The sequence below is a fragment of the Haliotis rufescens genome, unplaced genomic scaffold (genome assembly GCF_023055435.1).
Source record: "Haliotis rufescens isolate VD_foot unplaced genomic scaffold, xgHalRufe1.0.p SCAF_15, whole genome shotgun sequence".
NCBI lineage: Eukaryota > Metazoa > Mollusca > Gastropoda > Lepetellida > Haliotidae > Haliotis > Haliotis rufescens.
Window position 1 is genome coordinate 7,751,302 of NW_025963835.1, and position 26,780 is coordinate 7,778,081.

Below are 26,780 nucleotides of genomic sequence, written 5' to 3' on the forward strand. Positions count from 1 at the left end.
GTTCCACTGCTGTTGCGACTTGCTGTCCTCATATCTAAACACTAAAATTTGTCTGTGTATGTAGACGTCTTCTTCGGTAATAAATATATATTCGTGTTCATGTCATTCTGTGTTTACAACACTCTTGCCTAAATTTCGGTATATCCCTCACTCAGGTAATACCAGAATTTGGACACTCGTGTCGTAAACATTGTATGACATGAACATGAACATATTATCCTCTATATGTGTGCTATGGATTTTGCGTTATGTTCAGGTCATGCCCTTGGGAAAATTAGTTAACTTTTGGTTTTAGATTTGTATTTTGAGGAAGAAATGACAAACAGAGTGTAAGCAATAACGAAGCAACAGTAAAAGGAGATTCGAAAACGGCACGTTATAACAGGGGTTAGTGATAAATGATCCTCAGTGATAACTGGTCACTAGCCAGGGGTCAAAATGGCTAAATCAAAAAGCCAAAAGTGGTGACATCATGAATTTTGAAGTATACATTTTGTGTGTTTTAAATCTTTATTTGTTTCATAACAAATGTCTTTGACTGTAGAGATGGTAGACATGCATCAGCATCACAAAGCACATCTTCATTCTGTTTGTACCTCAACTGATATCCTTCTGTTTGTACCTCAACTGATATCCTTCTGTTTGTACCTCAACTGACATCCTTCTGTTTGTACCTCAACTGACATCCTTCTGTTTGTACCTCAACTGATATATCCTTCTGTTTGTACCTCAACTGACAGCCTTCTGTTTCTACCTCAACTGATATATCCTTCTGTTTGTACCTCAACTGACATCCTTCTGTTTGTACCTCAACTGATATATCCTTCTGTTTGTACCTCAACTGACATCCTTCTGTTTGTACCTCAACTGACATCCTTCTGTTTGTACCTCAACTGACATCCTTCTGATTGTACCTCAACTGACATCCTTCTGTTTGTACCTCAACTGACATCCTTCTGTTTGTACCTTAACTGATATCCTTCTGTTTGTACCTCAACTGATATCCTTCTGTTTGTACCTCAACTGATATCCTTCTGTTTATGCCCCAACTGATATCCTTCTGTTTGTGACTTTCCCAGGTGGCATGCAGGACTACAACTACCTCCACAGCAACTGTTTGGAGATCACACTGGAGTTGTCCTGCTGCAAGTACCCCCCAGTCTCCTCCCTCCCCATGGAGTGGGACAACAACAAACTGGCTTTGTTGGCATACATGGAAATGGTAAAGATAATATTGTTCAATTTTCAATTAATATTGGTCAAAGTAGACATTTTATAAGCTATTGTTTGTTTTGCCATGTAACTACCTAAACCTGAATTCATATTGTAGCAGTGATAATGACATGAAACCAGTTCTCTTTCCTTGCCATGTAGGCTGACAACTACAGCCTACAGATAGCAGGACCAAAGGCACCAGGTGATGCTTAGTGCCTCTCCTTGTAGATTCAGTGATACACATCCTGTCAGAGTTGATGAAAACCTGTGGTCAGTGATGTCTAGCTGATGAACAAAAGCAGGAAGAAGCAAACCATGTCATCCTGTTCATGTGTCACCTAATGGTCACCGTAGACTTGCTGTCTTCATTGATGTTGTGTTTTAGTGTTCACCCCGTGACTATGTCATACTTGTCACCTTTTAGTAATTTCACATGTATAGTTTACGTTTTTTGCTCGCAATGTTCAACTGGTTTAATGATAGTAAATATTGATGTTTTAACCATGTTTACAACCTATGAAATCATTTAATAGAATGCATGAAACATGATCACAATGATTTATTGAATGGTAGCTGGAGCCTTATGGTAGATGTCTACATACAACAGTAAAACAACATATCAATTCTATAGGCGAAGGCAGATGGCAGTTCATCTCAATCCTCTTGTGTCAATTTAAGCACAGAATAACACAGATATGCAAATTACTGGAAACAGTGATGTGTTGTGATCAAGATCAAGATTAGTGACATGGTGGAGTAGTGACAGGGTAGAGTAGTGACAGGGTAGAGTAGTGACATGGTGGAGTAGAGACATGGTGGAGTAGTGACATGGTGGAGTATTGACAGGGTAGAGTAGTGACAGGGTAAAGTAGAGACATGGTGGAGTAGTGACATAGTGGAGTAGTGACAGGGTAGAGTAGTGACAGGGTGGAGTAGTGACAGGGTAGAGTAGTGACAGGGTAGAGTAGTGACAGGGTAAAGTAGAGACATGGTGGAGTAGTGACATAGTGGAGTAGTGACAGGGTAGAGTAGTGACATAGTGGAGTAGTGACAGGGTAGAGTAGAGACATGGTGGAGTAGTGACAGGGTAGAGTAGTGACATGGTGGAGTAGTGACAGGGTAGAGTAGAGACATGGTGGAGTAGTGACAGGGTGGAGTAGTGACAGGGTAGAGTAGTGACATAGTGGAGTAGTGACAGGGTAGAGTAGTGACATGGTGGAGTACAGACAGGGTAGAGTAGTGACAGGGTAGAGTACTGACAGGGTAGAGTAGTGACATGGTGGAGTAGTGACAGGCTAGAGTAGAGACAGGGTAGAGTAGTGACAGGGTAGAGTAGTGACATAGTGGAGTAGTGACAGGGTAGAGTAGTGACATGGTGGAGTAGTGACAGGCTAGAGTAGAGACAGGGTAGAGTAGAGACAGGGTGGAGTAGCGACAGGGTAGAGTAGTGACATAGTGGAGTAGTGACAGGGTAGAGTACTGACAGGGTAGAGTAGTGACATGGTGGAGTAGTGACAGGGTAGAGTAGAGACAGGGTAGAGTAGTGACATGGTGGAGTAGTGACAGGGTAGAGTAGTGACATTGTAGAGTAGTGACAGGGTAGAGTAGTGACATGGTGGAGTAGTGACATGGTGGATTAGTGACATAGTGGAGTAGTGACAGGGTAGAGTAGTGACATGGTGGAGTAGTGACAGGGTAGAGTAGAGACAGGGTGGAGTAGTGACAGGGTGGAGTGGTGACAGGGTAGAGTAGTGACATGGTGGAGTAGTGACAGGGTAGAGTAGTGACATAGTGGAGTAGTGACAGGGTAGAGTAGTGACAGGGTAGAGTAGAGACAGGGAGGAGTAGTGACAGGGTAGAGTAGAGACAGGGTGGAGTACAGACAGGGTAGAGTAGTGACAGGGTGGAGTAGTGACAGGGTGGAGTAGTGACAGGGTAGAGTAGTGACATGGTGGAGTAGTGACATGATGGAGTAGAGACATGGTGGAGTAGTGACAGGGTAGAGTAGAGACAGGGTAGAGTAGAGACAGGGTGGAGTAGTGACAGGGTGGAGTGGTGACAGGGTAGAGTAGTGACAGGGTGGAGTAGTGACAGGATGGAGTGGTGACAGGGTAGAGTAGTGACATGGTGGAGTAGAGACATGGTGGTGTAGTGACAGGGTAGAGTAGAGACAGGGAGGAGTAGTGACAGGGTAGAGTAGAGACAGGGTGGAGTGGTGACAGGGTAGAGTAGTGACAGGGTGGAGTAGTGACATTGTAGAGTAGTGACATTGTAGAGTAGTGACATAGTGGAGTAGTGACAGGGTAAAGTAGAGACATGGTGGAGTAGTGACATAGTGGAGTAGTGACAGGGTAGAGTAGTGACATAGTGGAGTAGTGGCAGGGTAGAGTAGTGACAGGGTAGAGTAGTGACATAGTGGAGTAGTGGCAGGGTAGAGTAGTGACAGCGTAGAGTAGAGACAGGGTATAGTAGTGACATGGTGGAGTAGTGACATGGTAGAGTAGTGAAAGCAGCATTAGAAATTGGCACTAGTCCTATAGTCCTTACCAAACTGTCCAATGGTAAAGGTATCCTAAGGACTAGTAGAAATTTGCCCATTTTAAGGGTTTTGCTATATATTATCATTATAAGGACTAGTGGACAAAAACTGTTAGTTTCTAACCCCTGGAAAGGTCGAGTAGTGGCAGAGCAATGGCCTCCACATCCAGGCAAAACATCAAACATTTCTGGTTATGTTGAAAACCTGGGTCAGAATTCATATGAATAAAGATCATGCACTCGGTTAGCAATCTCCCCTCTTAGTTTCAGGTTTCTTGGTTGATTGTTGTTTGTTTTTATGTACAAGCAACATTTTAAACTGTACTGCATTTTCACTGAAACATTTACAAATTTGCCAAAAAAGATTATTTGTTTTTGAGATATATTTGTAGAAAATGTTCATCTTCAAGGGATCAATAGTCATTGAACACTTATTATACTTGTTTCATAAAGTTCATATTCAAATGACTAACAGTCACTTAACACTGTCATCATAATTGGTTGATAAAGTTCTCTGGAACACAGCACTCATGTTTTCCTCATGAAACGTCAGCCCTTTCATTAAAGCTCCAGATGCCCTCATAAATTGTCTTCAAAAGTAGTTGTGATGAATGATGATGGACCCTTCTTGGCTAGACAGTCTGCCCACTGTTGTTCTGTGGATGCCCAGTGAAGTTCATTTATTTCTCCTGCACCCATCATGCCCATAAGTTCTTTAACTGCTCTTTCAAGCTATAATCTTTTATCAGCTACAAACTTCTTTGACTTCACTGCGTCACACAATGAACGATTATCAACGATGCATAATATTGGCAAACTAGCACCATGAGTACTTGATGCACAGTTAATTTGACTGATAGATAGTTGAGAAAATAAAGTTGCCAGGAAAAGTGCATTGTCTATTCCGTCTACCAAGGCCAATCTCTAGCCTGCCAATGTGCTTCCACAATGTGACGTCCTGTGTTCCACCATCAGGCAAGTTCCCCAAGGAAACATCACTGAAAACTACAAGTTTCAGAGAATTTTCTTCACCAAGATATTGAAATTTCAAAGGAACTTTTTCACTGTTAATTTTTCTAATCACTTTGTATCAAGGACATGCTGAACAGTTGTCACTTTCATTGAAGATGCCAAACCACATGTATGAAACACTGTATCTGGCCTGCTTTGTCTGGCTACCCATAAAATCTGACCAACTTTGGACCTGTACTTCTCAAGCTCTCCTGCAGTCAAAGGAGAATCCTTTTGAGACATTCTGGATGTATCAAGTTTGATTAATTGTAAGTTCTTAATGTACTCATGCTGATGTAGAAGGATAGTTTCATTTAAACTGATTAGTTTCATGCCCACATGACGAAAAGCAGATTCCTCTTCTCGACAGACATTTAATGAAGATCGTACATTTGAAATGACAGTTCTTTCAAATACTTTTGTTCTACCCCATATGAAATCATCTACTTGACTTGCTAGAACTCTTTGAACATCACCATTGCACAGCCAGAAGAAAACTGCAGGATCTACCAATGTGTTGATGCCCCACTGTTCTGCATAACCTCAAACACTTTGTTGTACCAAAAGAGAAGCATCAGCCAAGCCACACACCCATTTCTTTAATTTCCAAAGAAAACCTTCAACTTTAGCTTCTTTAGTTTGGATGGTTACAAATATCTCTTGTTAGCTGTGCACCTTGTGAAAAAGCTGTTTTTAATGTCCTTAGAGTGAGGTAATGATTTACGGTGAGCTATTACAGCCAATAGAATTCTCAGTGATTGGAGAATCCTTTGGTAAATGTTTTGTCTCAACCTCCTCGAAACCTCTTGTCTAATCACCACAAGCTGTAAATGCCAGTTGTCTATCTCTCACTGATAATTCAGCATTGTCTAAGTCCTTGAAAGCAAGTACAGTGTCTGATAAAGTCATCTCATACTTTTGTGACTTGTTACCAATATTCAAATTCTAGATTGTAGTTATTCATATTCAAAGTGTCTAATTTCTTGAAATTTTCAAAGTTTGAGTAAGCTTCACACGCTCTTTGTTTTTTTTCTGTCATAAAAGCACCATCCAAGTTCGTCATAAGTACAGCCATACATGTTCAACTCATCACCTGTTATCTTCTTTGCCTTATCGCTGGCTGTTCCACCCAGCCACAACGTCACCGCTAATGCTTGATTCTCTGGTTTCAAACCTATGATACGTCGCCATATTTCTATCTCGTATTTCAATTCTTCATACGTTTTTCAAACTTCAGAGGCTACTTGTCATTGATAGTAGCCATGGTTAAAGCCACCCACATGAGACACAACCACCCACCCCACGAAACGCAACCACCCACCCCCACCAGAGACGCAACCACCCACCCCCACAACACAAGACAATAACCACACCAACTTCTCAAACACAATTCTAAGAGGTATCTGCAATAATTATATTTGTTGTTTAGTCAAGAAATCTGCTGCTACTGGGGCCATGATGGATGTTCTTGTTATATTGCATTACTTTTACAGGTACTGCACATAAAGAAATACTAATGACTCATTGCAATATTGCATTTACATTTTATTCAAAATATTGCAGCTGGTGGCATGAATGATCCAGGTGATCATAGCGATGTCCACTTCATTTGTCATGAAGCATTCGTTTGATTATCTTCCATCTGAAAAGATCAAATCTATGTTTATAGTCGATTAATATCAGGGATCTGTATAATCATAACTAAATGAGTAGGACACGTGGCAATATATTTTTCATAAACACTCTTTTTATCAAACAAGCCATAACTATTATGAGTTAATTATTTACATAAATATAATGGAAGGTGTGAGATGATAGATTTACATTCGCAATAAACACCTCAGCAGCACCTGAAAAATATATAGAGGATGGTGTTGTTAAGTGTTGCCGGAGCACGACATAGTTCGGAGGTATTCTCAACAGAGTGGAACAAAGCTCAGGCCTCTTGGCAAGTCTAAATATTATAAAAACATGTATAACTACATGTATCTTGACAAGGGATTGCCGCTTGAGATAGTTATAGGTAGTTCCTGACTATGTGAGTACAGTAATTCAGCATCATTACTCAATATTTATGGTTAAGTGTTCCTTGATCAGACAGTTGACAGTCCATAATTCCATGGAGCCCAATAGATCGTCCCCGACTCGCAGTGTTATTTGCCTGTTGAATCATTCTCATTATCACATCCAGCATGCTTGTGTGTAATAGATCTTACACACCTGTTGTAGTGTTAGCATGATCCTCCATATATCACAATATTAATGAGCATGGCAGTATCTCACAGCTACTTTCAATGACAACATTGTGAGATTGATTTTCAGAGCTAGGTATAAAGTGACTGATAGCGTCCCTCTGTGCACCAGGTTGAACATGGTGCATCTGATGTAGTCTCTGTAAAAGCAATGAGTATTTAGTTCACATCAATAGGCTATGTTGTGTCTGTAGCAGATGCGGGACGACATACACACCTGTCATCAAGTACACTGTGTATGCATGCAGATGTGTGATGTCACAGAGTAACCCTGAAGGTTAGGGGATGCTTTCCCCATATAGACTATGTACCAAAATGAATGGGCTTTTTATCAGGGTTGTGCAGTTTCTAAACATATCTACCATTGAATATTTTGAAATACAATTTGAAAGACGAACCATATCATTCATATCATTCATACATATCAAAGTATAAGATGAGAGCTGCTAACTACAACTACCTTTTCTCTCTCTGGAGAGCTGCTAACTATGACTACCTTTTCTCTCTCTGGAGAGCTGCTAACTACAACTACCTTTTCTCTCTCTGAAGAGCTGCTAACTACGACTACCTTTTCTCTCTCTGGAGAGCTGCTAACTATGACTACCTTTTCTCACTCTGGAGAGCTGCTAACTATGACTACCTTTTCTCTCTCTGGAGAACTGCTAACTATGACTACCTTTTCTCTCTCTGGAGAGCTGCTAACTACAACTACCTTTTCTCTCTCTGGAGAGCTGCTAACTATGACTACCTTTTCTCTCTCTGGAGAGCTGCTAACGACGACTACCTTTTCTCTCTCTGGAGAGCTGCTAACTATGACTACCTTTTCTCTCTCTGAAGAGCTGCTAACTACGACTACCTTTTCTCTCTCTGGAGAGCTGCTAACTATGACTACCTTTTCTCTCTCTGGAGAGCTGCTAACTATGACTACCTTTTCTCTCTCTGAAGAGCTGCTAACTACAACTACCTTTTCTCTCTCTGGAGAGCTGCTAACTATGACTACCTTTTCTCTCTCTGGAGAGCTGCTAACTACAACTACCTTTTCTCTCTCTGGAGAGCTGCTAACTACGACTACCTTTTCTCTCTCTGGAGAGCTGCTAACTATGACTACCTTTTCTCTCTCTGGAGAGCTGCTAACTACAACTACCTTTTCTCTCTCTGGAGAGCTGCTAACTACGACTACCTTTTCTCTCTCTGGAGAGCTGCTAACTATGACTTCCTTTTCTCTCTCTGGAGAGCTGCTAACTATGACTACCTTTTCTCACTCTGGAGAGCTGCTAACTATGACTACCTTTTCTCTCTCTGAAGAGCTGCTAACTACGACTACCTTTTCTCTCTCTGGAGAGCTGCTAACTACGACTACCTTTTCTCTCTCTGGAGAGCTGCTAACTATGACTACCTTTTCTCACTCTGGAGAGCTGCTAACTATGACTACCTTTTTTTTCCCCCCAGGAGTACAAGAAATTTATTGAAAATTATCCCAAACATCTGAAATTGAGTGTCATTAATAATTTGTTGTAGTATAGGTATGTCTGATTCTACTTTCATTAGATTTAACTTGAATGTTAGTGTGTCATATTCATAATCACAGTGGACCAGCTAACAGCCATGATAGACAGTGTCAAACTGCCTCCATCCCTTGTTTCTTGTAAGACGTCACAAAGTGGATGGATTGGACATTGGTCATAACATCAGTCACTGGTTTGTCTGGCACAGACTCTATTATATAGTCAGGTCTCTGTCAAATAGTTGGAATACAGCAGTGTCTGCTGCCTGGCATGTGAGGTCACAGAGAGGTCAGGCTGACTGACGGGTCATGTTGATAACTTGTGACACAGTTGAAGCTGCACACTAACATTCCCAGCCCGCCCAACTGCCCCCTGGTGTGTGTAGTCTCAGGGTCACTACCTGAGTACTTAACGGTACTTAATGCTGTGATTATCTTCAGTGAAACTGTATTAACGCATACCGCATGTAAACTTATTAACAAATGTCAACATCCTTCCCAGTTCATATTTATATTTTTGCCTGATGTGTTCTGGAGCAGGCATCCACTGCCTTCATTTGTTGGTCACTGAAACTTACTACAAAACACATACCCTGTGTACATGTGTTAAGTCCCTCCAACTAGTACCAGATTCATGTGTGTCTGACTATGAAGTCACCAGGCTTCATATTGTTTATATCCCACAGCTTGTGTTCTGGAATCACATCACAGTAACAAGTCTCATGGTGCACATTGCAAGCTGCAGTGACATATGTCACACAAACCCATGTGGCACAGGGATCAACTCAAGTCAACTGTTAGGCCATCCATATTTTGCCCATTTGTCCTAAACCACTGCTAAAAAATAATGAAGGTTTTGACATCTACCCATTCATCCGCTATTTATCAGCCTCAACAAGAATAACACATTTTACCTATCATACAACACTGGTGCTGTATTTCATTGGAAGGATATTTGATGAAGGAACTTACATCTTAGGTACTGTTAAGGAAATTAAGTATTATGTATGTGAAGTGATCGCACACAGGAGAAACACATATTAATTGCAAACATGGGTATTCTGATTCGCTTTATAGACGGGGTATAGAAAATTAGCATCGATTTTGAAGGCTTGTAGAGAGGTGTCACCTTATACTATGATATATGGTACAACGTGGTTTTTTTTTTGTCTTTTGCTTTCTGCTTCCCTAGGTCTTCAAAATTCTGACTAATCACACCATTTTAAATTATGCACAGTACAGGGGTACACACCATTGTTCATATCTAATGCTACCATCACACCAAAGTAGTTCTATCCCGTTCTACCCCGTTCTAAAAAAAATACTAGAATGGGCTGTGATCACGGTAGAACGGGTAGTTTGGCGTAAAATACGATGCTACTCGTTCCTAAGCAGTCCTCAATACGTCTATTTCATTCTTATCTCGTTCTTGGCGAGACTGCAGACCGTTTGTATCCAGTTCAGATCGTGTAAAAATGCTCGCTCACCTCATACTGATAACGCTTCGAAGCCGTTCGAGCACGTCCATAGCCGTTCTTAACCCATTCTTAACCAGTTCAACCTCGTTCTACCTCGTTCTACCTCGTTCACAATATGTCCAAGCCAGTTCTAACTAATTCTTAACCCGACCAACTCGTTCGCAGTACGTCCTCATCTTGTCCAAAGTGCGTGTGTATTAGCGTCCTGGCCCGTCCTGGCCCGACTCCTATGGATACCGAGCGCGTTGTCGCCAGTCTTCATTCAAGTTCAGGGCTCTGAGCTGTACACATCATGCCCCCAAAGAGAAGTCGACCCGGTCAGGGTGCACACGTACTGAAATTTACGTCGGACTGCACCACGTCGTAACATGTCCCTAGTACGTTCGAAGTACGGCAATTCCCTTCGTAATACATCTTTCTCGTTTTAAGTACGTTGTCAATCTGACCAATTGCAGAACAGGATGGACGGGATAAAATTTTGAGCAGACCCAAAGTTCTAGAGCACCCTCCCCGTCCGAGCCCGTCCATATGGTCATAAAAAGACTGTCAATAGTTGCTGCTACGTCTGCTACGTTCATACACATGGAGATGGAAAGTACACAATAACATGGATCCAGGCCTCATCAGCATCTTCGATCTCTTGGATATATTCCTCAGGACAATTAGACAGAACTGAACCTTTTGTATGCATCAACAAATGCATATGACTTTATAAACAATGTTAAATATATTCTTTTTCTGAAACACAGGTCCCATTTGTCAGAATCAAAATGACTATTAGCAACTTAAAGTGGAGGCCTGATGATCAATACACTTTGAGGGCGTCATAGTTGTTGACTGTATATAGCATTTCAAGTTGCTTTGAGGCCACTCAGCTTGAAATTCCTACAACATGCTTAAGTATTAAGTTTTGTATCAATGTCTTTTTCTGCATTATAACAGTAATTCCAACAGTAAATTTGAATGTAATGTTATTTGTTTTAGGTTGATGCAGCATGCTGGATCAACTGTCGAGTGATACATGATACCCATACAGTTGGATGAAGGTGGAATCTGTTGGACAATATGTAACTAAATCATGACTGTTTCAGGTCCACATCGGCATCCATGGCTTTGTGAAGGACAGTGAAACAGGTGCCGGCATCAAAGGTGCGGTGGTGATGGTAGAGGGCATCAAGCACAACATCACATCGGTGGATGCCGGGGCGTACTGGAGACTGCTGACTCCTGGCAACCATACTGTCACTGTGCATGCTGATGGGTAAGTCTGTCCACAAACCCACTGACGAGTAAGTCTGTCCACACACCCACTGACGAGTAAGTCTGCCCACACATCCACTGACAGGTAAGTCTGTCCACACATCCACTGATAGGTAAGTCTGTCCACACATCCACTGTCAGGTAAGTCTGTCCACACATCCACTGATAGGTAAGTCTGTCCACACATCCACTGACAGGTAAGTCTGTCCACACATCCACTGACAGGTAAGTCTGTCCACACATCCACTGTCAGGTAAGTCTGTCCACACACCCACTGACGAGTAAGTCTGTCCACACACCCACTGACAGGTAAGTCTGTCCACACATCCACTGACAGGTAAGTCTGTCCACACACCCACTGACGAGTAAGTCTGCCCACACATCCACTGACAGGTAAGTCTGTCCACACATCCACTGTCAGGTAAGTCTGCCCACACATCCACTGATAGGTAAGTCTGTCCACACACCCACTGTCAGGTAAGTCTGTCCACACATCCACTGACAGGTAAGTCTGTCCACACATCCACTGTCAGGTAAGTCTGTCCACACATCCACTGACAGGTAAGTCTGTCCACACATCCACTGACAGGTAAGTCTGTCCACACATCCACTGACAGGTAAGTCTGTCCACACATCCACTGACAGGTAAGTCTGTCCACACACCCACTGATAGGTAAGTCTGTCCACACATCCACTGACAGGTAAGTCTGTCCACACACCCACTGACAGGTGTCTGTCCACACACCCACTGATAGGTAAGTCTGTCCACACATCCACTGACAGGTAAGTCTGTCCACACATCCACTGACAGGTAAGTCTGCCCACACATCCACTGACAGGTAAGTCTGTCCACACATCCACTGACAGGTAAGTCTGCCCACACACCCATTGACAGGTAAGTCTGCCCACACATCCACTGACAAGTAAGTCTGTCCACACATCCACTGACAGGTAAGTCTGTCCACACATCCACTGACAGGTAGGTCTGCCCACACATCCACTGACAGGTAAGTCTGTCCACACACCCACTGACAGGTAAGTCTGTCCACACACCCACTGACAGGTAAGTCTGTCCACACACCCACTAATAGGTAAGTCTGTCCACACATCCACTGACAGGTAAGTCTGCCCACACATCCACTGACAGGTAAGTCTGCCCACACATCCACTAACAGGTAAGTCTGTCCACACATCCACTGACAGGTAAGTTTGCCCACACATCCATTGACAGGTAAGTCTGCCCACACATCCACTGACAGGTAAGTTTGCCCACACATCCATTGACAGGTAAGTCTGTCCACACATCCACTAACAGGTAAGTTTGCCCACACATCCACTGACAGGTAAGTCTGTCCACAAACCCACTGACAGGTAAGTCTGCCCACACATCCACTGACAGGTAAGTCTGCCCACACATCCACTAACAGGTAAGTTTGCCCACACATCCACTAACAGGTAAGTCTGTCCACAAACCCACTGACAGGTAAGTCTGCCCACACATCCACTGACAGGTAAGTCTGCCCACACATCCACTAACAGGTAAGTCTGCCCACACATCCACTGACAAGTAAGTCTGTCCACACATCCACTGACAAGTAAGTCTGTCCACACATCCACTGACAGGTAAGTTTGCCCACACATCCACTGACAAGTAAGTCTGTCCACACATCCACTAACAGGTAAGTCTGCCCACACATCCACTGACAAGTAAGTCTGTCCACACATCCACTGACAAGTAAGTCTGTCCACACATCCACTGACAGGTAAGTTTGCCCACACATCCACTGACAGGTAAGTCTGCCCACACATCCACTGACAGGTAAGTCTGCCCACACATCCACTGACAGGTAAGTCTGTCCACACATCCACTGACAGGTAAGTCTGCCCACCGATTCCACTAACAGGTAAGTCTGCCCACACACCCACTGACAGGTAAGTCTGTCCACACATCCACTGACAGGTAGGTCTGCCCACACATCCACTGACAGGTAAGTCTGTCCACACATCCACTGACAGGTAAGTCTGTCCACACATCCACTGACAGGTAAGTCTGCCCACACATCCACTGACAGGTAAGTTTGCCCACACATCCACTGACAGGTAAGTCTGCCCACACATCCACTGATAGGTAAGTCTGTCCACACATCCACTGACAGGTAAGTCTGTCCACACATCCACTGACAGGTAAGTCTGCCCACCGATTCCACTAACAGGTAAGTCTGCCCACACACCCACTGACAGGTAAGTCTGTCCACACATCCACTGACAAGTAAGTCTGCCCACACATCCACTGACAGGTAAGTCTGTCCACACACCCACTGACAGGTAAGTCTGTCCACACACCCACTGACAGGTAAGTCTGTCCACACACCCACTAATAGGTAAGTCTGTCCAACACCCACTGACGAGGAAGTCTGTCCACACACCCACTGATGGGTAAGTCTGGTGTTTCATTCTAACCATCTGTCTCATGATAAGTAGCAAACCTTGAAAACGTGGATATTGGGTTTAATGTATGGTGTGTGTGTGTAGGTACAAGGCGCTGACGCTGATGGTTACTGTCCCTGAAGGACCCGGAATAATACAGGACTTCCTGCTGAGCAAGCCACAAGACAAGTGAGTACCTAGAAGTACCATCAGGACAACCTTCTCAGCCAATCCCCTACCTTGTGGACCATTAGCAAAACCTTCTCAGCCCATCCCCCACCTAGTGGCACATCAGCAATACCTTCACAAATCATGCCCCACCTTGTGGCACATCAGCAAAACCTTCTCAACCCATCCCCCACCTAGTGGCACATCAGCAAAACCTTCACAAATCATGCCCCACCTAGTGGCACATCAGCAAAACCTTCTCAACCCATCCCCCACCTAGTGGCACATCAGCAAAACCTTCACAAATCATGCCCCACCTTGTGGCACATCAGCAAAACCTTCTCAACCCATCCCCCACCTAGTGGCATATCAGCAAAACCTTCTCAACTCATCCCCCACCTGGTGGCACATCAGCAAAACCTCAACCCATCCCCCACCTAGTGGCACATCAGCAAAACCTTCTCAACCCATCCCCCACCTTGTGGCACATCAGCAAATCTTCTCAAGTCATGCCCCACCTAGTGGCACATCAGGACAACCTTCTCAACCCATCCCCCACCTAGTGGCACATCAGGACAACCTTCTCAACCCATCCCCCACCTAGTGGCACATCAGAACAACCTTCTCAACCCATCCACAACCTAGTGACACATCAGCAAAACCTTCTCAACCCATCCCCCAACTAGTGGCACATCAGCAAAACCTTCTCAACCCATCCACAACCTAGTGACACATCAGCAAAACCTTCTCAAGTCATGCCCCACCTAGTGGCACATCAGGAAAACCTTCTCAACCCATCCCCAACCTTGTGGCACATCAACAAAACCTTCTCAACCCATCCCCCAACTAGTGGCACATCAGCAAAACCTTCTCAAGTCATGACCCACCTAGTGGCACATCAGGACAACCTTCTCAACCCATCCCCCACCGTGTGGCACATCAGCAAAACCTTCTCAACCCGACCCCCACCTAGTGCCTCATCAGAACAACCTTCTCAACCCATCCCCCACCCAGTGGCACATCAGAACAACCTTCTCAACCCATCCCCCACCTAGTGGCACATCAGGACAACCTTCTCAACCCATCCCCCACCTAGTGGCACATCAGCAAAACCTTCTCAACCCATCCCCCACCTAGTGGCATATCAGCAAAACCTTCTCAACTCATCCCCCACCTGGTGGCATATCAGCAAAACCTTCTCAACCCGACCCCCACCTAGTGGCATATCAGCAAAACCTTCTCAACCCATCCCCCACCTTGTGGCACATCAGCAAAACCTCAACCCATCCCCCACCTAGTGGCACATCAGCAAAACCTTCTCAACCCATCCCCCACCTTGTGGCACATCAGCAAATCTTCTCAAGTCATGCCCCACCTAGTGGCACATCAGGACAACCTTCTCAACCCATCCCCCACCTAGTGGCACATCAGGACAACCTTCTCAACCCATCCCCCACCTAGTGGCACATCAGAACAACCTTCTCAACCCATCCACAACCTAGTGACACATCAGCAAAACCTTCTCAACCCATCCCCCAACTAGTGGCACATCAGCAAAACCTTCTCAACCGATCCACAACCTAGTGACACATCAGCAAAACCTTCTCAAGTCATGCCCCACCTAGTGGCACATCAGGAAAACCTTCTCAACCCATCCCCAACCTTGTGGCACATCAACAAAACCTTCTCAACCCATCCCCCAACTAGTGGCACATCAGCAAAACCTTCTCAAGTCATGCCCCACCTAGTGGCACATCAGGACAACCTTCTCAACCCATCCCCCACCTTGTGGCACATCAGCAAAACCTTCTCAACCCGACCCCCACCTAGTGCCTCATCAGAACAACCTTCTCAACCCATCCCCCACCCAGTGGCACATCAGAACAACCTTCTCAACCCATCCCCCACCTAGTGGCACATCAGGACAACCTTCTCAACCCATCCCCCACCTAGTGGCACATCAGAACAACCTTCTCAACCCATCCCCAACCTTGTGGCACATCAACAAAACCTTCTCAACCCATCCCCCAACTAGTGGCACATCAGCAAAACCTTCTCAAGTCATGCCCCACCTAGTGGCACATCAGGACAACCTTCTCAACCCATCCCCCACCTTGTGGCACATCAGCAAAACCTTCTCAACCCGACCCCCACCTAGTGCCTCATCAGAACAACCTTCTCAACCCATCCCCCACCCAGTGGCACATCAGAACAACCTTCTCAACCCATCCCCCACCTAGTGGCACATCAGGACAACCTTCTCAACCCATCCCCCACCTAGTGGCACATCAGAACAACCTTCTCAACCCATCCCCCACCTAGTGGCACATCAGGACAACCTTCTCAACCCATCCCCCACCTAGTGGCACATCAGAACAACCTTCTCAACCCATCCCCCACCTAGTGGCACATCAGAACAACCTTCTCAACCCATCCACAACCTAGTGACACATCAGGACAACCTTCTCAACCCATCCCCCAACTAGTGGCACATCAGCAAAACCTTCTCAACCCATCCACAACCTAGTGACACATCAGCAAAACCTTCTCAAGTCATGCCCCACCTAGTGGCACATCAGGAAAACCTTCTCAACCCATCCCCCACCTAGTGGCACATCAGAACAACCTTCTCAACCCATCCCCCACCTAGTGGCACATCATGACAACCGTCTCAACCCATCCCCAACCTTGTGGCGCATCAGCAAAACCTCAACCCATCCCCCAACTAGTGGCACCCAGCAAAACCTTCTCAACCCATCCCCCACCTAGTGGCACATCAGCAAAACCTTCTCAAGTCATGCCCCACCTAGTAGCACATCAGGAAAACCTTCTCAACCCATCCCCCACCTAGTGGCACATCAGCAAAACCTTCTCAACCCATCCCCCACCTTGTCGCACATCAGCAAAACCTTCTCAACCCATCCCCCACCTAGTGGCACATCAGCAAAACCTTCTCAACCCATCCCCCACCTAGTGGCACATCAGCAAAACCTTCTCAACCCATCCCCCACCTTGTCGCACATCAGCAAAACCTTCTCAAGTCATGCCCCACCTTGTGGCACATCAGGACAACCTTCTCAACCCATCCCCAACCTTGTGGCACATCAGCAAAACCTTCTCAACCCATCCCCCAACTAGTGGCACATCAGGATAACCTTCTCAACCCATCCCCCACCTAGTGGCACATCAGGACAACCTTATCAAATCATGCCCCATCTAGTGGCACATCAGGACAACCTTCTAAAATAATGCCCCACCTTGTGGCACATCAGGACAACCTTCTCAACCCATTACCCACCTAGTGGCACATCAGCAAAACTTTCTCAACCCATCCCCCACCTAGTGGCACATCAGAACAACCTTCTCAAATCATTCCCCTCACCCACCCCAAACCATGCTGAACCAGGGCTGACTGACGAGTGTGTTTACAATGTGTGACAGTGTGGCCTGTGACCTGTATAGCATAGATCATCCCTGATACAACAACTGTTGTGTTCCAGCTGGAGTAGTTACAGGATCATGTTGCTGGCTGCAGCAGGAAACACCACTCTGCCCTCACTGATTTCTCTTAATCATCTGATGTGGAACTGAAGGCTAGATTTGCTGTATTTTCATATGAATATCTTGGGTTAAACTTGACCTTTTTTAATGTGCCTTGAAGTGTTGATATAGGCCAGTGCAATTATAATGAAGAATTATTATTATGATGTATTCATTGTCTGCTTTGAATGAACAGACAATTGTTGAATCGACTTGATTAGTATAATGGACTTGTTTCCATCCTTGATAAGACTCAGTCCAGACTGAAACTGATGAGACTATTTACTTCAGGGTCATGCCCACCAGCCCTGCATCCACTCCGCCAACAGAGGATCCCCTAGACAAACTGAATGACTTTGTGAGACGCTTCCATGACGCCGAGCACAGGGAGAAGATGACCTTCAGGGAGCCGCAAGAGTTTGTCCACCACCATTATGAGGCACTCACTACTTTCCTGTATAACCTGGCTGAGAAATATCCAAACATCACCCACCTGTATTCAGTGGGGAAGTCAGCCCAGAACCGGGACTTGTGGGTGATGGAAGTCAGTGACAACCCAGGCAGGCACGAACCAGGTGAGGCAGAGCAGACAGGAAGTCACTGACAGACTAAAACACTCTTGCATAGTTGGTTTACATGTTGTGCACATGTGAAATCAGGCTGCCTCAGAACTAGAAGACTAGTCTTCCACCTTGTGCTCAATATGAAAATAATGCTGTTGTTATTTCCTGACTTGCATGATTGCCATAGAAAATGAAAAAGGACCTGTATTCCAACTGGCCCAGGTTTCAGTGACGAAGTACAGCATGGATGCCATATCAGCTTATTTGGACATTATGCCACCTAAAAAGAATAAGACGTCCATCTGTACTTTATTGATGCTTTACATGAGGAACTGTTTCTTGTAAGGCCTTTTACACTTTGTGTTGTGCAGGAGAACCAGAGTTCAAGTACATCGGTAACATGCATGGTAACGAGGTGGTTGGTCGGGAACTGCTACTGCAGCTACTGGAACTACTGTGCAGTAACTATGGTAACAATGAATTCATCACCTTGATGGTTGACCTGACCCGGATACATATCATGCCAACAATGAACCCGGACGGCTATGAGAAAGCTGTTGAAGGTGAGCCAATCCAACCAGATGTTGTACAGCTACTTCCGTCATGTAGAGCAGTTACTGCCGTCATGTTGTACAGCTACTGCCGTCATGTAGAGCAGTTACTGCCGTCATGTTGTACAGCTACTGCTGTCATGTAGAGCAGTTACTGCCGTCATGTTGTACAGCTACTGCCGTCATGTAGGGGCTTTACAGCCGCATGTTGTACAGCTACTGTCGTCATGTAGAGCAGTTACTGCCGTCATGTTGTACAGCTACTGCCATCATGTAGAACAGTTACTGCCGTCATGTTGTACAGCTTGTGCTGTCATGTAGAGCAGTTACTGCCGTCATGTTGTACAGCTACTGCTGTCATGTAGAGCAGTTACTGCCGTCATGTTGTACAGCTACTGCCGTCATGTAGGGGCTTTACTGCCGTCATGTTGTACAGCTACTGCCATCATGTAGAGCAGTTACTGCCATCATGTTGTACAGCTTGTGCTGTCATGTAGAGCAGTTACTGCCGTCATGTTGTACAGCTACTGCTGTCATGTAGAGCAGTTACTGCCGTCATGTTGTACAGCTACTGCCGTCATGTAGGGGCTTTACTGCCGTCATGTTGTACAGCTACTGCCGTCATGTAGAGCAGTTACTGCCGTCATGTTGTACAGCTACTGCTGTTATGTAGAGCAGTTACTGTCGTAATGTAGGGGCTTTACTGCCGTCATGTAGGGGCTTTACTTACGTCATGTTGTACAGCTACAGCTGTCATGTAGAGCAGTTACTGCCGTCATGTTGTACAGCTACTGCCATCATGTAGAGCAGTTACTGCCATCATGTTGTACAGCTACTGCCGTCATGTAGAGCAGTTACTGCCGTCAAGTAGGGGCTTTACTGCCGTCATGTTGTACAGCTAGTGCTGTCATGTAGAGCAGTTACTGCCACCATGTTGTACAGCTACTGCCGTCATGTAGGGGCTTGACTGTCGTCATGTAGGGGTTTACTGCCGTCATGTGGGGGCTTTACTGTTGTCATGTAGAGCAGTTACTGCCATCATGTAGGGGTTTTACTGGCATCATGTAGGGGTTTTACTGTCGTCATGTAGAGGTTTTACTGCTGTCATGTGGGTTTTTACTGCCGTCATTTAGTGTCTTTACTACTGTCATATTGAGGCTTTGCTGTCATCATGTAGGGGATTTTACTGTCGTCATGTAGGGGTTTTACTGTCGTCATGTAGGGGTTTTACTGGCATCATGTAGGGGCTTTACTGGCATCATATGGGGGCTTTTCTGCCATCATGTTGGGGCTTTACTGGCATCATGTAGGGGCTTTACTGGCATCATGTAGGGGCTTTACTGGCATCATGTTGGGGCTTTACTGGCATCATGTTGGGGCTTTTCTGGCATCATGTATGGGCTTTACTGGCATCATGTGAGGGCTTTACTGGCATCATGTTGGGGCTTTACTGGCATCATGTAGGGGCTTTACTGGCATCATGTAGGGGCTTTACTGGCATCATGTAGGGGCTTTTCTGGCATCATGTAGGGGCTTTACTGGCATCATGTAGGGGCTTTACTGGCATCATGTTGGGGCTTTACTGGCATCATGTAGGGGCTTTACTGGCATCATGTTGGGGCTTTACTGACATCATGTTGGGGCTTTACTGCCATCTTGTGGGGGCTTTACTGGCATCAAGTAGGGGCTTTACTTGCATCATGTTGGGGCTTTACTGCCATCATGTTGGGGCTTTACTGGCATCATGTTGGGGCTTTACTGGCATCATGTTGGGGCTTTACTGGCATCATGTTGGGGCTTTACTGGCATCATGTTGGGGCTTTACTGGCATCATGTTTTGGCTTTACTGGCATCATGTAGGGGCTATTCTTGGCATCATGTTAGGGCTTTACTGGCATCATGTGGGGGCTATTTTGGCATCATGTGGGGGCTTTACTGGCATCATGTAGGGGCTATTCTGTCATTATGTGGGGGCTATTCTGGCATCATGTGGGGGCTTTACTGGCATCATGTGGCGGCTTTACTGGCATCATGTGGGGGCTTTACTGGCATCATGTTGGGGCTTTACTGGCATCATGTTGGGGCTTTACTGGCATCATGTTGGGGCTTTACTGGCATCATGTAGGGGCTTTACTGGCATCATGTAGGGGCTTTACTGGCATCATGTATGGGCTTTACTGGCATCATGTGGGGGCTATTCTGGCATCATGTTAGGGCTTTACTGGCATCATGTTGGGGCTATTCTGGCATCATGTTAGGGCTTTACTGGCATCATGTATGGGCTTTACTGGCATCATGTGGGGGCTATTCTGGCATCATGTTAGGGCTTTACTGGCATCATGTTGGGGCTATTCTGGCATCATGTTAGGGCTTTACTGGCATCATGTATGGGCTTTACTGGCATCATGTTGGGGCTATTCTGGCATCATGTTAGGGCTTTACTGGCATCATGTAGGGGCTTTACTGGCATCATGTTGGGGCTATTCTGGCATCATGTGGGGCTTTACTGGCATCATGTGGGGGCTTTACTTGCATCATGTGGGGGCTTTACTGGCATCATGTTGGGGCTTTACTGGCATCATGTAGGGGCTTTACTGGCATCATGTTGGGGCTTTACTGGCATCATGTAGGGGCTTTACTGGCATCATGTTGGGGCTTTACTGGCATCATGTTGGGGCTTTACTGGCATCATGTAGGGGCTTTACTGGCATCATGTAGGGGCTTTACTAGCATCATGTGGGGGCTTTACTGGCATCATGTTGGGGCTTTACTGGCATCATGTAGGGGCTATTCTGGCATTATGTGGGGGCTATTCTGGCATCATGTGGGGGCTTTACTTGCATCATGTGGGGGCTTTACTGGCATCATGTTGGGGCTTTACTGGCATCATGTTGGGGCTTTACTGGCATCATGTAGGGGCTTTACTGGCATCATGTTGGGGCTTTACTGGCATCATGTAGGGGCTTTACTGGCATCATGTAGGGGCTTTACTGGCATCATGTAGGGGCTTTACTGGCATCATGTTGGGGCTTTACTGGCATCATGTAGGGGCTTTACTGGCATCATGTTGGGGCTTTACTGGCATCATGTTGGGGCTTTACTGGCATCATGTAGGGGCTTTACTGGCATCATGTAGGGGCTTTACTGGCATCATGTAGGGGCTTTACTGGCATCATGTGGGGGCTTTACTGCCATCATGTTGGGGCTTTACTGCCATCATGTTGGGGCTTTACTAGCATCATGTGGGGGCTTTACTGGCATCATGTTGGGGCTTTACTTGCATCATGTGGGGGCTTTACTGGCATCATGTTGGGGCTTTACTGGCATCATGTTGGGGCTTTACTGGCATCATGTAGGGGCTTTACTGGCATCATGTTGGGGCTTTACTGGCATCATGTAGGGGCTTTACTGGCATCATGTTGGGGCTTTACTGGCATCATGTAGGGGCTTTACTGGCATCATGTTTTGGCTTTACTGGCATCATGTAGGGGCTTTACTGGCATCATGTTGGGGCTTTACTGGCATCATGTTGGGGCTTTACTGGCATCATGTAGGGGCTTTACTGGCATCATGTAGGGGCTTTACTGGCATCATGTAGGGGCTTTACTGGCATCATGTGGGGGCTTTACTGCCATCATGTTGGGGCTTTACTGCCATCATGTTGGGGCTTTACTAGCATCATGTGGGGGCTTTACTGGCATCATGTTGGGGCTTTACTTGCATCATGTGGGGGCTTTACTGGCATCATGTTGGGGCTTTACTGGCATCATGTAGGGGCTTTACTGGCATCATGTTGGGGCTTTACTGGCATCATGTTGGGGCTTTACTGGCATCATGTAGGGGCTTTACTGGCATCATGTAGGGGCTTTACTAGCATCATGTGGGGGCTTTACTGGCATCATGTTGGGGCTTTACTGGCATCATGTAGGGGCTATTCTGGCATTATGTGGGGGCTATTCTGGCATCATGTGGGGGCTTTACTGGCATCATGTTGGGGCTTTACTGGCATCATGTAGGGGCTTTACTGCCATCATGTAGGGGCTTTACTGGCATCATGTAGGGGCTTTACTGGCATCATGTAGGGGCTTTACTGGCATCATGTAGGGGCTTTACTGGCATCATGTGGGGGCTTTACTGCCATCATGTTGGGGCTTTACTGCCATCATGTTGGGGCTTTACTAGCATCATGTGGGGGCTTTACTGGCATCATGTTGGGGCTTTACTTGCATCATGTGGGGGCTTTACTGGCATCATGTTGGGGCTTTACTGGCATCATGTTGGGGCTTTACTGGCATCATGTAGGGGCTTTACTGGCATCATGTTGGGGCTTTACTGGCATCATGTAGGGGCTTTACTGGCATCATGTTGGGGCTTTACTGGCATCATGTAGGGGCTTTACTGGCATCATGTTGGGGCTTTACTGGCATCATGTAGGGGCTTTACTGGCATCATGTTGGGGCTTTACTGGCATCATGTTGGGGCTTTACTGGCATCATGTAGGGGCTTTACTGGCATCATGTAGGGGCTTTACTGGCATCATGTAGGGGCTTTACTGGCATCATGTGGGGGCTTTACTGCCATCATGTTGGGGCTTTACTGCCATCATGTTGGGGCTTTACTAGCATCATGTGGGGGCTTTACTGGCATCATGTTGGGGCTTTACTTGCATCATGTGGGGGCTTTACTGGCATCATGTTGGGGCTTTACTGGCATCATGTTGGGGCTTTACTGGCATCATGTAGGGGCTTTACTGGCATCATGTTGGGGCTTTACTGGCATCATGTAGGGGCTTTACTGGCATCATGTTGGGGCTTTACTGGCATCATGTAGGGGCTTTACTGGCATCATGTTTTGGCTTTACTGGCATCATGTAGGGGCTTTACTGGCATCATGTTGGGGCTTTACTGGCATCATGTTGGGGCTTTACTGGCATCATGTAGGGGCTTTACTGGCATCATGTAGGGGCTTTACTGGCATCATGTAGGGGCTTTACTGGCATCATGTGGGGGCTTTACTGCCATCATGTTGGGGCTTTACTGCCATCATGTTGGGGCTTTACTAGCATCATGTGGGGGCTTTACTGGCATCATGTTGGGGCTTTACTTGCATCATGTGGGGGCTTTACTGGCATCATGTTGGGGCTTTACTGGCATCATGTTGGGGCTTTACTGGCATCATGTAGGGGCTTTACTGGCATCATGTTGGGGCTTTACTGGCATCATGTAGGGGCTTTACTGGCATCATGTTGGGGCTTTACTGGCATCATGTAGGGGCTTTACTGGCATCATGTTGGGGCTTTACTGGCATCATGTAGGGGCTTTACTGGCATCATGTTGGGGCTTTACTGGCATCATGTTGGGGCTTTACTGGCATCATGTAGGGGCTTTACTGGCATCATGTGAGGGCTATTCTGGCATCATGTTGGGGCTATTCTGGCATCATGTATGGGCTTTACTGACATCATGTAGGGGCTTTACTGCTGCCATGTATGTGTTTTGACTATTTGACTGTTATCAAAACACAACTTTGAAGTGTAAGAACAGTCTGTTTTTTTAACTTGTTCACATTCTTCACAGGATTTAGTACTGTGCAAGTAATATGAGCTTGTCTGTCAATACTTCCATCTGCAGGTGATGTACAGGGAGTTCGAGGCCGACCTAACAGTCACAACATGGATCTGAACAGGAACTTCCCTGACCAGTACAAGACATTGTATACCAATGCAGAACAGGAACCAGAGACAAGAGCTGTAATGAGCTGGGTCCAGTCCATCCCCTTTGTCCTGTCCGCCAACCTCCATGGTGGATCGCTTGTGGCCAACTACCCCTTTGATGATTTCGCCCCAAATGCTCATGCGGTGTATAGCCGGTGTCCAGATGATAAAACCTTCATACTGCTGGCTGAAGCCTACTCCTTTGTGAGTAACTAGTTTTATTTCAAATCTTTCAAAAACAGCTTCAGAAGAGAATTTTGCCTAATTCATATTTATCTATAAATAAGTTTTCTCAATCAAACTAAGTCTAAGGCAGTACTTGCTGCACAGCTTGTTGCTGAGACTGCTGTTTGTCGCCAGGCTCACTCTAAGATGCACTTTGGACACCCATGCCCCTCTATCAGTGACGAGTACTTCAAGGATGGAATCACCAACGGCGCTACATGGTACAGTGTGGCAGGTATGTGAATGTATCTGTCCGAGATCAGCTCAATATACTTATGTGTCTGACAGAGATCAGGTCAATATTAACACCATCGAAGCAGCCAGGTCCGCGGGTCTATATTTTACATAATGAACTTGCCAAGTGCTTTATTTCAACTTTATGCATTCTGCTTTTTATTACTATAACAATTCACTCAAGATCTTCAGAGAGATCTACGAACCTTGCATTGCCACTCACATAAGTCATGACATGACAGATCAATAATGATCATTCGGTGGGTCAATATTTGAGGTCAGTGTCAGTCACGTGATTTGACCAAACCTTTTTGGGTCAGTTTTCAGTTACATCAGCATTGAAATTTATTGTTTCCTCATGTGACCAATGAAATTCAAAGATTCTTAATAAACTTGTATGTGAGAGATCAGGTCAGTATATAGTTGAGTGTCAGTCGACCTCTGCAGATTAGAATTGGTTTTCAGCATCCTATGCTTGTCTTAATAGGCGACTAAAGGGATCAGTTGGTCAGATTGGCTGACTTGGTACATGCATGTTATCGTTCAAATGTGTAGATCGATGTTCATGATGTCAATCGCTGGATTGCCTGGTCCATACTCCACTGGATGTGTTGTATCGGGTGGGATCTGACCAGGATGTTGTGTATCGGGAAAGATGTGACAGGATGTTGTGTATCGGTAGGGATGTGACCAGGATGTTGTGTATCGGGATAGATGTGACAGGATGTTGTGTATCGGGTGGGATGTGACCATGATGTTGTGTATCGGGTGGGATGTGACCAGAATGTTGTGTATCGGGTTGGATGTGACCAGGATGTTGTGTATTGGGTTGGATGTGACCAGGATGTTGTGTATAGGATGGGATGTGACCAGGATGTTATGTATCAGGTGGGATGTGACCAGGATGTTATGTATCGGGTGGGATGTGACCAGGATGTTATGTATTGGGTGGGATGTGACCAGAATGTTGTGTATAGGATGGGATGTGACCAGGATGTTGTGTATAGGATGGGATGTGACCAGAATGTTGTGTATAGGATGGGATGTGACCAGGATGTTATGTATCAGGTGGGATGTGACCAGGATGTTGTGTATAGGATGGGATGTGACCAGGATGTTGTGTATAGGATGGGATGAGACCAGGATGTTGTGTATAGGATGGGATGTGACCAGGATGTTGTGTTTTAGGAGGGATGTGACCAGGATGTTGTGTATCAGGTGGGATGTGACCAGGATGTTGTGTATAGGATGGGATGTGACCAGAATGTTGTGTATAGGATGGGATGTGACCAGGATGTTATGTATCAGGTGGGATGTGACCAGGATGTTGTGTATAGGATGAGATGAGACCAGGATGTTGTGTATCAGGAGGGATGTGACCAGGATGTTGTGTTTTAGGAGGGATGTGACCAGAATGTTGTGAATCAGGAGGTGACCAGGATGTTGTGTTTCAGGAGGGATGTGACCAGGATGTTATGTATCAGGTGGGATGTGACCTCGATGTTGTGTATCGGGTGGTATGTGACCAGGATGTTGTGTATCAGGTGGGATGTGACCAGAATGTTGTGTATAGGATGGGATGTGACCAGGATGTTGTGAATCAGGAGGGATGTGACCAGGATGTTGTGTATCGGGTGGGATGTGACCAGAATGTTGTGAATCAGGAGGGATGTGACCAGGATGTTGTGTATTGGGTGGGATGTGACCAGGATGTTGTGTATCAGGAGGGATGTGACCAGGATGTTGGGTATGATGTGGGATGTGACCAGGATGTTGTGTATGATGTGGGATGTGACCAGAATGTTGTGTATAGGGTGGGATGTGACCAGGATGTTGTGTATGATGTGGGATGTGACCAGAATGTTGTGTATAGGGTGGGATGTGACCAGGATGTTCTGTATAGGATGGGATGTGACCAGGATGCTGGGTATGATGTGGAATGTGACCGGATGTTGTGTATAGGGTGGGATGTGACCACAATGTTGTGTATCGGGTGGTATGTGACCTGGATGTTGTGTATCAGGAGGGATGTGACCAGGATGTTGGGTATGATATGGGATGTGACCAGAATGTTGCGTATAGGATGGGATGTGACCAGGAT

General features: G+C 45.8%; 1 protein-coding gene across 2 annotated transcripts in view; it reads left to right on the forward strand.

Moving 5' to 3' along the window:
* The window catches only part of LOC124119271 (carboxypeptidase D-like), an 88,577-nt gene that overhangs the window by 1,726 nt on the left and 60,071 nt on the right, over positions 1-26,780 (forward strand). For both annotated transcript variants that reach the window (XM_048396101.1, XM_048396102.1), the window contains exons 2-8: positions 1,080-1,222; positions 11,090-11,259; positions 13,791-13,874; positions 17,685-17,968; positions 18,328-18,519; positions 24,138-24,424; positions 24,581-24,680. In XM_048396101.1, coding sequence (XP_048252058.1) covers positions 1,080-1,222; positions 11,090-11,259; positions 13,791-13,874; positions 17,685-17,968; positions 18,328-18,519; positions 24,138-24,424; positions 24,581-24,680 — 1,260 coding nt within the window. The remainder of the gene's footprint in view (positions 1-1,079; positions 1,223-11,089; positions 11,260-13,790; positions 13,875-17,684; positions 17,969-18,327; positions 18,520-24,137; positions 24,425-24,580; positions 24,681-26,780) is intronic.